Source organism: Toxorhynchites rutilus, chromosome 2 (assembly GCF_029784135.1).
Source record: "Toxorhynchites rutilus septentrionalis strain SRP chromosome 2, ASM2978413v1, whole genome shotgun sequence".
NCBI lineage: Eukaryota > Metazoa > Arthropoda > Insecta > Diptera > Culicidae > Toxorhynchites > Toxorhynchites rutilus.
Window position 1 is genome coordinate 202,350,742 of NC_073745.1, and position 15,170 is coordinate 202,365,911.

The 15,170-nt window shown below is 39.2% G+C and overlaps 1 protein-coding gene across 1 annotated transcript in view; it reads right to left on the reverse strand.

The window, feature by feature from the left end:
- Positions 1-8,386: 8,386 nt before the first annotated feature.
- The window catches only part of LOC129765350 (otoferlin-like), a 41,553-nt gene continuing 34,769 nt past the window's right edge, over positions 8,387-15,170 (reverse strand). Inside the window, exon 20 of the mRNA XM_055765557.1 lies at positions 8,387-9,187. Within this exon, the coding sequence (XP_055621532.1) occupies positions 8,965-9,187 (223 nt within the window). The 3' untranslated portion in view covers positions 8,387-8,964. The remainder of the gene's footprint in view (positions 9,188-15,170) is intronic.

Here is a 15,170-nt window from a genome sequence, read left to right on the forward strand (position 1 = left end):
ATTTTCACCTTATCTAGATGAGATGTAATTATTATATCAGAAGAAAATCATTGATTCTATTGCAACAACCACCGAATGTAACAAACTTAAAAGAAATTTCAATCATCGTAAATAATATGGCCTGCTAAAAATACTAAACTTAATGATGGAAATACTAACTGAACTTAACGATTACATGAGAAATTTTATACCTCTATCTACGCATGTCCTTTATGGGGGCATTCTAGTATAGAAATGTGGAAAAAGTAGTAAATTAAGATATATTGGACCGATTCGTTTCAAATTTGATTGTTATACATCTCTCTATCGGATGAAACGACAAAAATTTTAATTTGTTTAATTTTACTATTTAAAAAAACGTGCCAAAACACAATTATTTTTTTCAAACGGACATAATTTAAAAAAAACATTACTCCGGCTTGTTCGAGGTTCATACCATAGCGGCGTCTTCAATAATTGAATCTACTGGATTTTTGTTTCTCGGACTCTCCTACTTCTACAGCTTGTAACGTTTTTAGTTTTGAACATTTTTTCATCCTCTGATTATTCTTGTATTCTAAAAAGTTTAATAACCAAGTAATAAAATAAGGGGAGGTGGGGGGGGGGGTTAGGAATATATTTTGTTTCGTTTGTTCAGAGCTCGAAAAAACGTCCGAAATTTGTCCCTCTTTACCTCTTCACTAAAATACCTAAACCTTGGCTTGAGTTATTGTGGGCCACTCCTGATACCGTATGATCATGAGGGTTATTCACCCTGTTCTCCACGGTTCTCTCTCCATGAAATTATGCACACCCATTAAATTCGTTTTATTTCCAGGAAAGGATAGTAATAAAACACGAAAAACTCGCGACCTCATTTGCTAACATTATTGAGTGGATAGCCCCCGCTGCGGCGTTCCGCATAGGAATGCATGGTGGAAACTGTAAAAATAACAATTACATTCCTTCACAATAACCCCCCGAAATGAGGAAATCTTTTTCACTATCGTTGCCTAGGTTGAGTCAACGGTATAGTGAGATCTATGCAAGCATCTTAGCAAAACATGTTCTAACTGTTCAGAATCTAGGCATGACCTTTTTAGGAAACCCTGAATCAATAAACTCCTGTTGAATGTGGCTGAATGTATAAAAGCGTGAGTGCAATCAAAGTATTTTCTGCCGTTAGGGTGCATTTGTCAGATCTAATGTGGTTTGGATTTGTCCATTAATAAAAGGTGTGGAAGTATGGATTATTAAACTGCACTTTAGATGTCTACTTTTCGGTGAAACATTCATTTTTTTGAGGTGTCGAGGCCAAAGAGATTCTACTCTTTATATTATTTCTGTAAAGCTCACATTATTTTACAAGATATAAGGTACACCGGGGCAAGTTGAAACGATTTTTTTCGAAGTTTAAATTGAAATTTTTCTTAGAAAATCACTAAATCACTAAATTGAAATCTGTTTGCAGCATATACAAGGTATGAAAAATGTCTTTCGATGATAAATAGAGATTCATACTAGATGTTTCGAAAAATATCAATTTTGAAAATGTTTAGTTTTCATATGGATTGTTTCAACTTGTCCCGTAGAGCGAGGTAAGTTCAAACGTACAACTATCATGAGTTTAATGTGCGGTTTTGCTTCTCGAACTATCTTCAACTGATTTACGGAACACTAAATTGAAGGAATTAAACATAAACATTTGGAAAAAGGTTTTGGTAAACGTGAGATGTGGAAGAGTAGTCAAATACACGCAGAATGTTTCTCATACTCATACTTCATACTAGGAATTAATATACAAAACAATAACATCAAAAATGAATGATCTTTCAGTTTAGTTTTCAAAACTACTATACTTGGTTATCCCTATTTGATTTTTTTTTCCTGTTGGGTACATTTTCCACTACGACCAGTTATTTCATCTATTGTGGCGTGTGGCCCTATTTGATTACCTGACGTGCAATTCTGGCGATATTTTTGAAAAAATCAGTGTTTTCAGACCTATTGAGTCAGCGTGGAGAAATGTAAATGTAGGCGCGGATTGCGGTCATGCATTCCAGTATTCTTGTAACGGCTGTCATAAGGTGGGTTGAAGGGTATTGTTGACTGGAAAAATACATCACGTCAATCCATCATTCCTAGTAAAAGTTATGGCTTCCGTTTAAAATTAGCCCGTGTTTCAACTCGCTCCGGTGTACCTTATACAGGTCGGACTCGATTATATACAGACTCGGTTATAAATAGCAATCAAATGAAAGCTGTTTGATAATGTTAATTGGATTTGGCATTGAATTGGTTAGCAAAAAATTATGTGAGTCTACAAAAAAATTGACAAAAACGGAAAGAAATCGATTTTTTTCTCGATGTTTTTGTTCACTACATCTACACACACCCAGATAAAAATGTGTTCGTAGAATATTCAAAAAAAAAGTTGAAGCTTCAAAGTGGTGTATGTTGTTCACGAAGTTGCAGCATTTCAAAAATCACCTAAAATTTTCGACTTCGCACTCTGTTCTTCTATTTTTTTAGTCGGGTGTATAAATCTTCAACAAAAAAAAGTCAGAGGAGCAAGCTGCAATATCGATTTTTTTAATGATTTTTGAAGGACTATAACTTTGTGATGAAATACTTTTGGTTTGTTGCAAAGATTGATATGACGGTTAGCTATGCCTGTGACAATACAATAAAATGGTGTCGATTCGGTGGATGGGTGAAAATAAAATGGCTGGATGTGGATGCTTCGACTGGTCAGGATTATATTAAAAAACCACTACCAATGTTTTGAAAATTGAGTCAAAAGACACGTAATCGATGTCTATAGGTTCTACCTCTGCATGCTCCGATGACAATGTCGACATGGTCGTTGTTCCTAAAACTACTCCGAAACGAGTAAGGGACAAAAACATTACCCTGACCAGGAAGGAGATCCGCATGTTTATGCTCCATCATTACGACATGAAGTATTCCGTTAGGCAAACCGTCTCTATACTAGCTGACACGTATGGGCCAGTGGTCATCTCAAAAACCTGCTGGAAGTGGAATCGGAGATTCCAAGACTGTAGGAGTTGTGCAGACTTGCCACGAACAGGTCGTCTGCGCGTGGTTGAAAATACCACCCAGGTAGGGGAAGATGTGGAAGCTAACAGTATGCAATCTACTAGGGCGTTGGGGAAAACAATACAATTGTTCTGTCGATACTATGATGAGGGTGTTACATTTGCTGGAGTATGCCCCAAGGAGGATGGGATACCACCCCTAGAAGGCTGACCCCGTAATACAAGGAAAGCGGGTTAACTTATCGAAGGCATTACTCGAACGAAGTAAGCGTGATAGCATACTTGATACACTCGTTACTTGTGATGAGTCGAAGATACTTTTCATTTCTTTCGATTTCAGAAGCAACTGAAAAAAGTTGCAGATATTCTTCAAACGAAGGGTATGGCGTTGTTGCATGATAATGCACCCAGCCACCGGGCGTTTCAGACTCTGCAAAGCAAAGAAAATAGGGTTTGACGTATTGGAACATCCACCATCTTTCCAGATCGATGAGTAATTTTTTGAGGAACAGAAACTTTCCTACGAAACAAGCCTTAGAAAACCACATCGAAGAATTCTTCGCAAGCAAGCCTTCGGGGTTTTATGCTAGAGGCATAGATATGTTGCCAGATAGGTGGGAACGTGTAATTGAGAGCGGAGGAAAATACTGTTTGTAATACCTCGCTCTGGAAGGCCAAAAGTGGCTATGAATCCAGAAACCGTGAAACAAGTGTATCGACTCGTTTTGAATGATCGTAAAGAGAACTTACGCGAGTTATCTGAGACCGTAGGCATTTCAAAAGAACGAGTGGGATACATTTTGCGCGGCATTGTGGACATGAAAACGATGGCGATGGATTTGTTTGCGACGTTTGCTGACTGTCGACAAAAAACAGTGCGTTGATGATTCAACAGCCGGTTTGGCGTTGTTGTAGCGCAAGCGGATGAATTTCTTTTGACGTTTTGCGACAATGGATGAATCATGGATCCATTACCACACTCCTGAGTCCAATAGGCAGTCTGCTGAGTGGCTGACAAGCCACGAAAGTAGGCCAAAGTGACCGAAAGTCGGCAAAGTGACCAACGGTCGGCTGGAAAGGTTTTAGTCTACGTTTGTTTGGGATGCGCATGGCATAATCTTCATCGATTACCCCTGCAGAAGAGAAACACAATTACCGGAGAGTATTATGCAGCGTTATTGGACAAACTGAACGACGAAATAAAGAGAAAACGGCTTCATATGGTGAAGGAAACAGTTCTGTACTGTTCTGTTCTGTATTCAGAAGAACAGGTCTGCGTCTATTCGTGATTTGGCCAAGAAGTTCAAACCAGTGTTGGGATGATTCAGCGGATTAAATAAAGACATGGTCTAAAGACCTATAAAAAAGAAAAAGTGGCCAAACAAACACTGGAGCAACAAGATTGCGCTAAAACATGAGATCGAAAGCTATATGAGCGCATTTTGAACAATCTCAACCAGTGCATTCTTATGGATGACGAAACATACGTCAAAGAAGATTCCAGAACGCTGCAGGAACCTGGATTTTATACCAAACCGATTGGAGAGAGTGTACCATTAGTGGATACGACTGTTGTGATGGGAAAATTCGGCCAAAATGTGCTCGTTTGGCAAGCCATTTGCACGTGTGGCATGCGATCGTCAACTTTTTTCACAAAAGAAACTATATATGCTCAAATTTATGTGAAAGAATGAATGACGAAGAGATTGCATCCATTTTATAGAAAGCACGAGGTTCCTCCTCTATTCTGGCCGGATTTGGTATCGGCACATTATGCCAAATCCACTCTACAATGGTTTTCTGAAAGCAACATCATGCTCGTCGAAGAATACCTCAACCCACCAACTGTCCCCAGCTGCGGCCAATTGAACGTTACTGGGCAATTGTCAAGGCCAAGTTCAAGAAGGAAGGTACAGTGTGTAAAAATATATCAGAGTTCAAGAAGAATTGGTCTGCAGCATCCAGGAAGTGCACAAAGACTATTGTGCAGAATTTGATGAGTGGAGTTAAATCTAAGGTAAGAAATAAGCTTGATTTTTTCAATTCAAACTTAATATTTTTTAATAAAATTCACTTTTGTAAACACTTTCTGAACGTTTTCAGTTTTATTTTGGTGTTTGAAAGTTTAATATTACTTTTCGATACATTCCTTATGTTAAAGCTCAAAGCTAAAAGCATCCTGTTTAAGGGGGGAAAGTCGAGAAAATCGAATTTTAGTTTTTTGCATTTTTGAGAAGCTTATACCCTTAGAAATGTTGTCCTAAAAAGATTTTTTTGATAATTGATTTCGTTGGAAAGTAACAGCCAAAAGTATGAGGTCACCTCAAGGGATATAGTATTGCTTTACGATTTTTTAAACGCGTTTTTCTCGAAACCATGTTTTTTCAACTGGTGGTTTTGATATCTCAGGATCTACTTGACTGATTTAGCTGAATTTTTTTTATCAGCATTCAAAAACAAATTATCTAAAGCGTTACATGGCCGTTTTATGATATCTCATTTTTTCGATTTTTTATGAGCTTCTAAACAGCGTTTTTTCATGAAAAATGACTCATTTTTAGCAAAAAAGGCTGCCATTTTGGAAATTTTTCCAATTTTTAAAAACCCCTATGTAACGCTTTAGGTATTGTCCTATAGTTTAAAAATACTCATTGGGATTCGTTTTGCGACACCCCGTTGTTTCAGAACCGATACCACCAGCAAGGTACCGATTTTTAGACAGCATCTACGCATCGAGCTGTCAACAGCGTAATAATCATTATCCGTGCACTCAAAAAATGGGCTGTACCTCTTCAAATATACCTTAAACATTAACCAAAATACCCGATCACTTCACTTTATTCCTAACATCCGACAAAAATCACGAAAATTCATTATTTTTCGACCTTCCAGACAGAGTCCCCCCTTTATGCGATTGTTGAATAGATTAAGGAACTGTGCTATCAAATATGTTCGCTGTTTCTCTCTGTTGATTTGAGAGTCGATTCCGCACATGTCACATTGCATCGAGCGAGAGATACAAATTATTATGCTCTGTGTTTTTAATTTTTAGCAGCAATTATGATTCGTCAGTTATCCAGCTGGTAACCAGTAGGAGGCGGCGAGGGCGTCCAAAATGGATTTTCTCAAGGCTGAGAGCTTGGGATTAGTATTCTAAGTTGTCCTTTTTCAGAGCTAGAGACGAACGAACTGCAAAAGCTGAAAACATGTATGGTTAAACTCTCTCTCTGTCTCTCTCTTTTTTTCTCTCTCTCTCTCTGTCTCTCTCTCGCTCTCTCTCTTCAATTTCTAGTTTCACTCTAGACAGCGATCAGCCAACACTATGTGTCAAAGCCGATAGTTTATTGAGAATTCATTACTTATAGATTTTTTCAATATCGCTGCCGTAAGAGAGCTTGTTTGAATTTAGGAGTGTTTCCGAGCTAATTGATGGCTTTTTCCGATCGATCAATAAATTTTCGTGAATTCGAGCATCGTTTCCGGGTTAAAAGCGACGACGAAGTGCAACACGATCAACCTGGACATGGAAAATGAAATTTTGCTGTGTTGAGAGTGAGAGTGTTCATCGGTTGCAAACTGATGTCGCCACCACCACCACCTAAGGAATGTGGGACAAAAATTATAACAGCAGACTTTAGCCATTGTAACACTTTGGTGTGATTGTTCATAAGCATTAGAACTACTGTTTGCATAAATGACTCATTTGAATAATCGCATAAGTATCTCAAGCGACAAAATCTTGTTTATATAAAAAGATCACACAGAAATTGATTGTTAAGTTAGTACTTATATATAGTTCACAAAAAAATAAGACTTTCGACCTTCGACCTTCCTTCAGAGTTTAAAAAAAAATTATTCTCTCCGTTAAATTGATATACGGGAAGAGACGAAGATAACAAAATAAAGACGGTTCGAATCGGACCATTCCTCGAGTTTTGCGCTTACCAACACATTTGGCCTTCCATTTTTATTTATATAGATTAAAATTTATAGTAAACGAATCTCATATTTTCATTCTAGTAGTTTCTTCTTGCAAATTTGAATTTTGAATGCATATCTGTTGTAAATCAATTGTTGCCAGCAATCAGCATTTTGAGTACACATCTGCATTGAAAGAGCACTAAATCTGCAGTAGAGTAGCCATGTATATCGCCGAAAGCCGTTCTTAAGTGGCACATGCAGCTGATCACGGCCTCACGGTTAGCTGGATAATGTTCATCGATTATGAACAACAAACAAAACTTAATGGTTCTTAATTAGAATGTTCCAAACCGCATAGGTACTGCTTGGACCTATAAAAACATTTAATGTTTCTATTCCACAGTCATTTCACCATACGATATGCATCCCGACGACTGTATAAATACGGCAAAATTTTCTGTATACACAACACAAATGTTTCTCTTCATTTCACATCTTCCGTTCAGATGATAACTGTTCATCTGAATAAACAATCCCATCAGTCACTTATAATACCAATTTTTATAATACCAATGTTGCATTTCACTACTGTCCCAAATACAGGATACCCGATATTTCCTAGGAACCGGACGAGGAAAAGCGCACGTTTGAAGCACTCGGCGGATGGCGAAAAACTGATGCAACGTGTTGATCAGGCTGCAAAAATTAACTATCCACGATGCTAGGCGCGGAAAATCGGATCTGGGTGGGACTCCCCGGAAGGATTCAATAGATATACAGGAGAGGGGAAGCGGTCGGTTTTTACAGCGTGGAAACGAACAAACAGACAATACATTTGAATGCACAGTATGCTGGTGTGTTATCCGCGAAGTGTTACCATTCCAATATGGTCGTATGAACCCGTTGGAATGAGCTGAGCGTTTGTTACACATATCAACCATGCGGTCAGAAATCAAGTACGGGACATATACACCACTTTGGCGACACAACCTGACAGTGTTGGGTTATGTGTGCTACTTTGTGACGAATGGTTAAAACTTGTCAATGATAGTGAGGATAACGCGATATACGACAAATGGGTGCGCCTGGTGCGTGCAAACTGGGTGGGCGGCGAAAGTGATGATTTCAATCCGATAATTAGTTTGGAACAAAACTTGGAACAGCTCATGTGTTGTTGAGTCTGATAGGTAGGAACAGGTGGAGTCGCCTCCCTGATGTCGGTGATTGGCACTGAAGTGGCGGAAATAGGCCGACGAAAAATAAGCGAAGATAAAAAAATAAAAAAAAAAAAAACTTGGAACAATCAATACCTTCCTCATCACATAAAAAAAATCGAAAAAAAGGCGTCCGTTAATTCATTATTTTTTTTCATTACCGCTAAACCAAAACAAAATCTCAAAATAAAGCGAAAATATCTCGGGGGCGCGAATGTTCCTCTTGATAGCTCACACCTGCTGGGATAGAACGAATGAACGCAGAAAATGAGCTGTTTTCAAGCAGATGCATACACTTCCCAAATACGCGGATTTTTCACGACAATATGATGCAAAGAGGGCGAAGGTTCATGTATGTCTAGCAACGTACATATGTGTCCCTTTCAGTATTAAACAGGTGGGCTTGCTTATCGCATTCAAATGATAGAGATAGGCAGTTAGAACTAAACAACCGCACATTTTCAATCGCTGGGACAAGAATGACATCCGTCCGCTTTACATAACAGAATGTTATATCAGATATGTCGTTGAGCTCTCTGTAGGATATTTTTGTAGGGATACCGATATTGTTCCGGAATTTTTTTTCTTTCTTAACTAAGTGTCAGCTTCAAATGAGGTCCATCGGACATTGATCATCTCTAGTTAACATATGGGGGAAAATAGAAAATTGCCGCCATCCACAATCATCAAAATTATTATTATAATTAATCAGTTTGTTATCTAGCTGATAAAAACGGCTAACCGAAGCCAATGTAAGGGTTCCGGCTAAATTTAAATGAACAGTACTTTCCTCAGTCGGCCACGACTCCAGTGCGGACAGTTCGATCCAGGGAAGCCTTTCTGGCGAGAGCTGTGGTCGCTGTCGCTGGTATGTTTTTTATCAGTCCATAGCAGAGAACGGCGATGAGCGTTATGATAAAACAAACAAGACATGCTTTCCTGGCATGGGGCCAAAGAATCATCTTCATCGATTTGAGCGGGTTGCGGTACCAGTTGAACGATGTGTCTGGACGACTGTAACGACAGCAAGATATAACAACAATGAAAAGGAAATCAGGGAAACATCTTCGACACAGATGAAACGGATAACGCGCTTCGATAATATATACATTTGCCACATAGGAAGCCATTTAAGAGTATTGTATTTATTGAATTTTGCGTCCTCTTACGGGGGTGTGTCTATCAAAACACATCATTAGAAAGTGTAGGATAAAAATAGCTTTTTTGTATAGCGTAATTTGTGTTATTTCTTCAAGCAAAAAAATTATTATGAATTATACCGTGAATATTGACAAATAATGGATAAATGCCCTTTCGTCATCCAAAATACCATATGCACCAAAATAAAGCCGTCTGATCACATTCTCTCCTGACTTGATCAGATTCCCTTGATCAAACTCTCTTAGGGACGGGTTCAGTAGTGTTTCTATTCTTTATTGTAGTGTGTGATTTCTGGAATGGAAGCAAAATGTTCTTTTACCATTCACAACAACGATGTTCTACTAGTTTTGATGTTTTCACTCCTAAAAGTCTTTCGAATATTAAATTAAACAGAGTTTTGACGTATGACATTACTCCTTTTCTGCAGTTCTACATTTTTGTGTTGAGAGCGTTATGCAATGCTTTAAGCGTTAGAAGCCCTATTAAAATCACAACTATCAATTAATTTGCTTGAAAATCAATTTCAATCACCATTACTCAGCGGTTGATGCATGTCGTCTACTGTAATGTAAAATGTAAATATTGTGCTTGCCCTGGCCAACCTCAGTTTCTAATTTACTACCGTGTCGAATAGACGTGCAAAATTTTTCGTCCTAGTATCGATTCTCAGAATATGCACGTAGCAAGCATAGTGCAGAGCTTACATTATCGGGCAGAAGCAAAGCTGAGGAGAAATATTGAATAGGACGTACCTTATCAGATTTCATACTGTTAGGTGGGGAGCGTTTGTGTGTGTGATTCAATAGCTCATAAGCTCTTATGCGTTGTAAAAGGTGTGTGGTGAATTCTATTCACGTTTGAATGTAAATCCGTTTTTGATTTTTAACCTCTTTTATTCCAAGTATGAAGGTTACATACGGTTAAAAAATTCCCACATATAACAATTAAGTACAAGGTAAGTATACAAATAATTAATTTCATCGTAACTCACGTTTAGTATCTATATTCAAATTTACAATATTTGCTTTTCTTTTCAGCTAATCCAATTCTTTTCAGGTTTTCTAATCAATCATTTTCATTACAGGTTTTTCTAATAAATCGTTTTCCTTTCAGCTTCTGGTATGCTTTGTTTACCTTTATATGACAGACCGTCCCTTTCTAGTTTCCATCGTTCCTGTACCAAAATGTTAGACAGAGGTGCGACGACTGTGTTGCTGGAGCGATGGTGTCATGTTAAGGTGACACAGTCGTAACAAGGTGGAATTAGAGATCGGCGAGCGCTCACGAGCCGCTCATTTGAGCCGGTTTGTCAGAAAGAGCGTACGATCAACGTTTCTTTAAAAATGAGCCGCGGCTCTCAGATGATCGGCTTTTAAATGAATCGCGGTTCAAACAAAAGCCATGGTTCATAGAAGAACCACGGTTAAAAAAAAAACCGTGGTTTTTTTTAAGAGCCGGCTTATTTGTAAAGAACCATGGATCGTATGCTCGTTCTGGCGAACCTTGACCTGCGGCAGTGCGGAACAGAAATATGTTTCTCATTCTAAATTTCCTAACTAAATCTTTTTTTCTATGTTTGAGACACGCTGCTTTTTAAGCGGTTTTATTTAGCTGTTTGTATGTCTGTAAATTTAGGCGGACTACATATTTTCTCGAAACCTCATCAATATGGGTATCAAATGAAAGGGCTTGTCTGATGGAACACAGTTATTTATGAAAAATGCAAATCCAAAATGGCCGCCACCCCAATTGGCGAATATTTATGTATTTTTATTTTTTTTCAAAACCCCATCAATACGGGTATCAAATGAAAGGACTTGACTAGTGGAACAAAGTTATTTATGAAAAATATAAATCCAAAATGACGGCAGTTACAAAATCGCAGACTACATATTAGGCTGTCAAAAAAGTCCTGCGGTATTTTTTTTTAATTTTCATTTGTTCATAAAATTAGTTACAATCATCTGTTTTAAGTCAAATATGCGCCGTTTTGTTCGATGACTTGTTCCCAACGAGATGCCAACTTCATAATACCCCTGTTATAGAAGCTCGCTTCCTTATTGGCAAAAAACTCGGATAGCCAATTTGCACAGGCCTCTTTTGTGGCTAACTTCTGACTACCTAGCTCGTTCGCCATGGACAAAAACAGGTGGTAGTCACTTGGTGCAAGGTCCGGACTATACGGCGGATGCAAAAGAACCTCCCATCCGAGCTCCCGGAGCTTCTGGCGGGTCACCAAAGAAGTGTGTGGTCTGGCGTTGTCCTGATGGAAGACAATGCGGCCTCTGTTTATCAAAGATGACCTCTTCTTCATGAGTGCTACCTTCAATCGGTCCAGTTGTTGGCAGTACAGGTCCGAATTGAGCGTTTGGCCATAGGGAAGCAGCTCATAATAGATTATTCCTTGACAATCCCACCAAACACACAGCAGAACCTTCCTGGCCGTTAATGAGGGCTTGGCCACCGTCTGAGCCGCTTCAGCGGGCTTCGACCACGACCGTTTGCGCTTCACGTTGTCGTAAGTGACCCACTTTTCATCGCCAGTCACCATCCGCTTCAAAAACGGGTCGATTTTGTTGCGATTCAGCAGCGATTCACATGCGTCGATACGGTCAAAGATGTTTTTTGCGTCAACGTGTGTGTCACCCATACATCGAGCTTCTTTGTGAATCTAAGCTTCTTCAAATGGTTAATAACGGTTTGATGACTTATCCTCAGCTCTTGGCCGATGCCGATGCCGGCCTTTCTCGGCTAATTCAGCGATTTTGTCGCAATTTTCGACGACAGGCCTTCCGGAGCGTGGCGCATCTTCGACGACCTCTACACCAGAACGAAAACGTTGAAACCATCGTTGTGCGGTGGGAATGGAAACTGTATCGGGTCCATAAACTGCACAAATTTTATTGGCAGATGCATTTTTGCCTTTGTCATAGTAGTACTGTAAAATATGTCGGATTTTCTCTTTATTTGGCTCCATATTTGCGACACTATAACTCACGACCGACTTAACCAAACAAAAAACACTGTCAAGGACTATATTATAGCGCGCAAAACCTTTCCAACAAGCTATAGTATGACTTGATACAATGAATACAACTAGAACTACGCGCTTACAACGACACCTCGCGGAAATACCGCAGGATTTTTTGACAGCCTAATATCTTCTGAAAACCCCATCAAATGAGTATCAGATAAAAGGACTTGACTAGTAGAGCACAGTTATTTATGATAAATCCAACTCCAAGAAGTATCGAATGAAATGATTTGACTAATATCATGAAAACATTGACAGTACATCATGAAAACATTCCGAAAAAAATGAAGAAATAAAAGAATAAAATGTTTGGGATACAAAACGGGGAGGAAACTGCTATGCTCTCCCGACTGATAATTCGTCATGTTCAACATTATATGGATCAAGAGAAATCAGTTCTAGTAATTATAAAAAAATCTCTGTAATGAATTGATTTCGGAGCTAGTAAAGCGATTTACAGATCTTGGGTCAGACAAATTAGTAGCCTAATCAATACTGCTAGATCCTCTCTTCAAGCATCAAGGTTTCGGGAATAACAGAAAGTACGGCTCAGAGCCGCTCGCTAAAATGAACTGTTTGTCCCATTTTTAGGTGGAACAGATATATAATTGCCTGTTGCTGCAGTGTGTATCTAGAAGAAGAAATATAAACTGACGATAAGCACACAAATATCGTATATTCTTCTCGCTATAACACGTAACATGTACCAACCATCTTCATCTGATTCTACAAAACAACGCAAACTCATTGATCGTTTTATGAGCCACCAAAACTTTGTATTGAAAGATTTTTTTTATTTTGATGCGTTATAAAAAATATTCTAAGTAACAACAAACGAACTGTAGTTTATATTTTTGTCTGAAGAAAGCTTGTGTTAATTTAGGAGGGTGTTCAGAGTTATTGGATTATTAGTTTCAGATCAGTTGCCTCTAGCCTTGAAAAGTCCAATTTGGAAATCTAAACTACCCATGGTCTTGAGAAAGACCATTTGGCAAGCGTCGTTTCCGCCTTCGCCTGGTTGCTATCTGGATGACGGTTGAATCTTGAATGAGTTATTGGTGACTTTTCCTCGATCGATCATTCAATTTTCGTCTCCTCAGTTGAAAATGACTTTGCCTGGTTATGGCTATAAAATAAGGGACGGTACCCTCGAAGATGTTACCTACACCATTCAAATGGATGATCTCAAGATCTACGCTGATTTACGTCTGCGGCTAGGTGTTTGTTTGCGACTATCATTACACCCCGGTGCATATCACCCTGGACAAATCAGCTGAGTTGTCTGGTGTGAACCAAGGCGGTATAATAAGGTGGAACGTTATGTCAGAACTGCTGTTCAGCCATTACTTGAGTTCGAATTGACAGCGACCAAACGAACGGCTAGAGTTTTCCGAGAAAGAGGATAACAAATGGCATGCAATGATGAGTGCATACCGCTATGTGTTTGCTGCGCATAAACGTTGGTTTTGTTTACGCTGTTGGCATCATTGTTGTGTTTCGGTGACTGCTGCAAGTTGTTGTCTGCATTGCTGTTTTAAGGAACGTGAGGGTTGTTGCTGTTGCTGCTGGGATTGGCAATTCAGCGATTGTGGGAGCTTTGCTAGTGGGTATATGAAAGGGTCACTACCGGCGGGCTTATGCCGTACTGCTCTAAGTTCCATTCGCTTTGGTGGAATTAGTCGTTGGCGACCCATTAGGATTGAGTGATAGCGATACGCTGTGGATATCCATGCATATCGTTTCCCGGCGACTGCTGCTTTAGCTGGAGACTCACCTGATCGTGCGGGTTGTGAGACACAACAGCTAGTTCGCTTGAAACCGGCCCACCGTATGTATATGTTGGTGTGGACCGCTATGTAGCATAAAAATTAGACCTGCTTTGTTTATAAACAAAAATAGTCGCTGTCATTTTTTATCCCCTCTCGCATCTTCCATGCCTTATCATCATACTGTCGAAAACGAACCACCTGTCAATTCCAGCTCCTTGGTGTGAACGACCAGCAAATAACAGACAACCAAAACCCGACAGACAAAACATGCAAACAAAACGTAGCAAACAGAAACAACAGAAATAATCCGTGTGAGGAAGGGAGACGAAAACAACATCGGAGCAGAGCGAACAACAAATATGAATTCACCACACCCGAAGATTATACGGAGAGCAAAACATCGCACATGGGAGGAACATCAACAGTAACATCAGTGCGCTGTGAAATAGTACTCCGGCGGAGCGATTGCAGTCGGGTAATGACCACCAAAGGATAGTTTTTAATATGTAGTGTATACGCGTCGAATAATTGTCGGTCGATTGAGTTTCAATGTAATCAATGTTAAATGTTTTAATATAAGTAATGCTGTAATGTTATGTAGTGTATTGTGAAATAATAGTTTTAAATCGCATGTATATACTCTCTGTTAAATTGTGTAATTTAAAAATGTAACGTCGAATGGAATACAAAATGTGTCGACAGCTGTTAGTGTTGTTTTTATTTGAGAGAGTGAATGCAATCAGCTGATTAAGGCTGGATGTTGGGAGTGATATGCTGAATGCATCCAATTGCATGTCGAACAGTGAACGTTCGATTTTTTTCCCCAACTTGAGTCGGTGGCGTGAGTGACAATCGCAGATGCAATTTATGCAGTGTTGGACGTGGAATTTGGCATTCGAAGGAGGTTCTGGTCCAATAGTGTTGCTATCCGGTTTGTCGAAGCAGGGACGTCAGCATGGAGTTCAGTTCACTAGGTTTCGCTACTTCGACATCAAGACTGGATTGAAACGTCGTCGATTACTTCCTCTGGGGG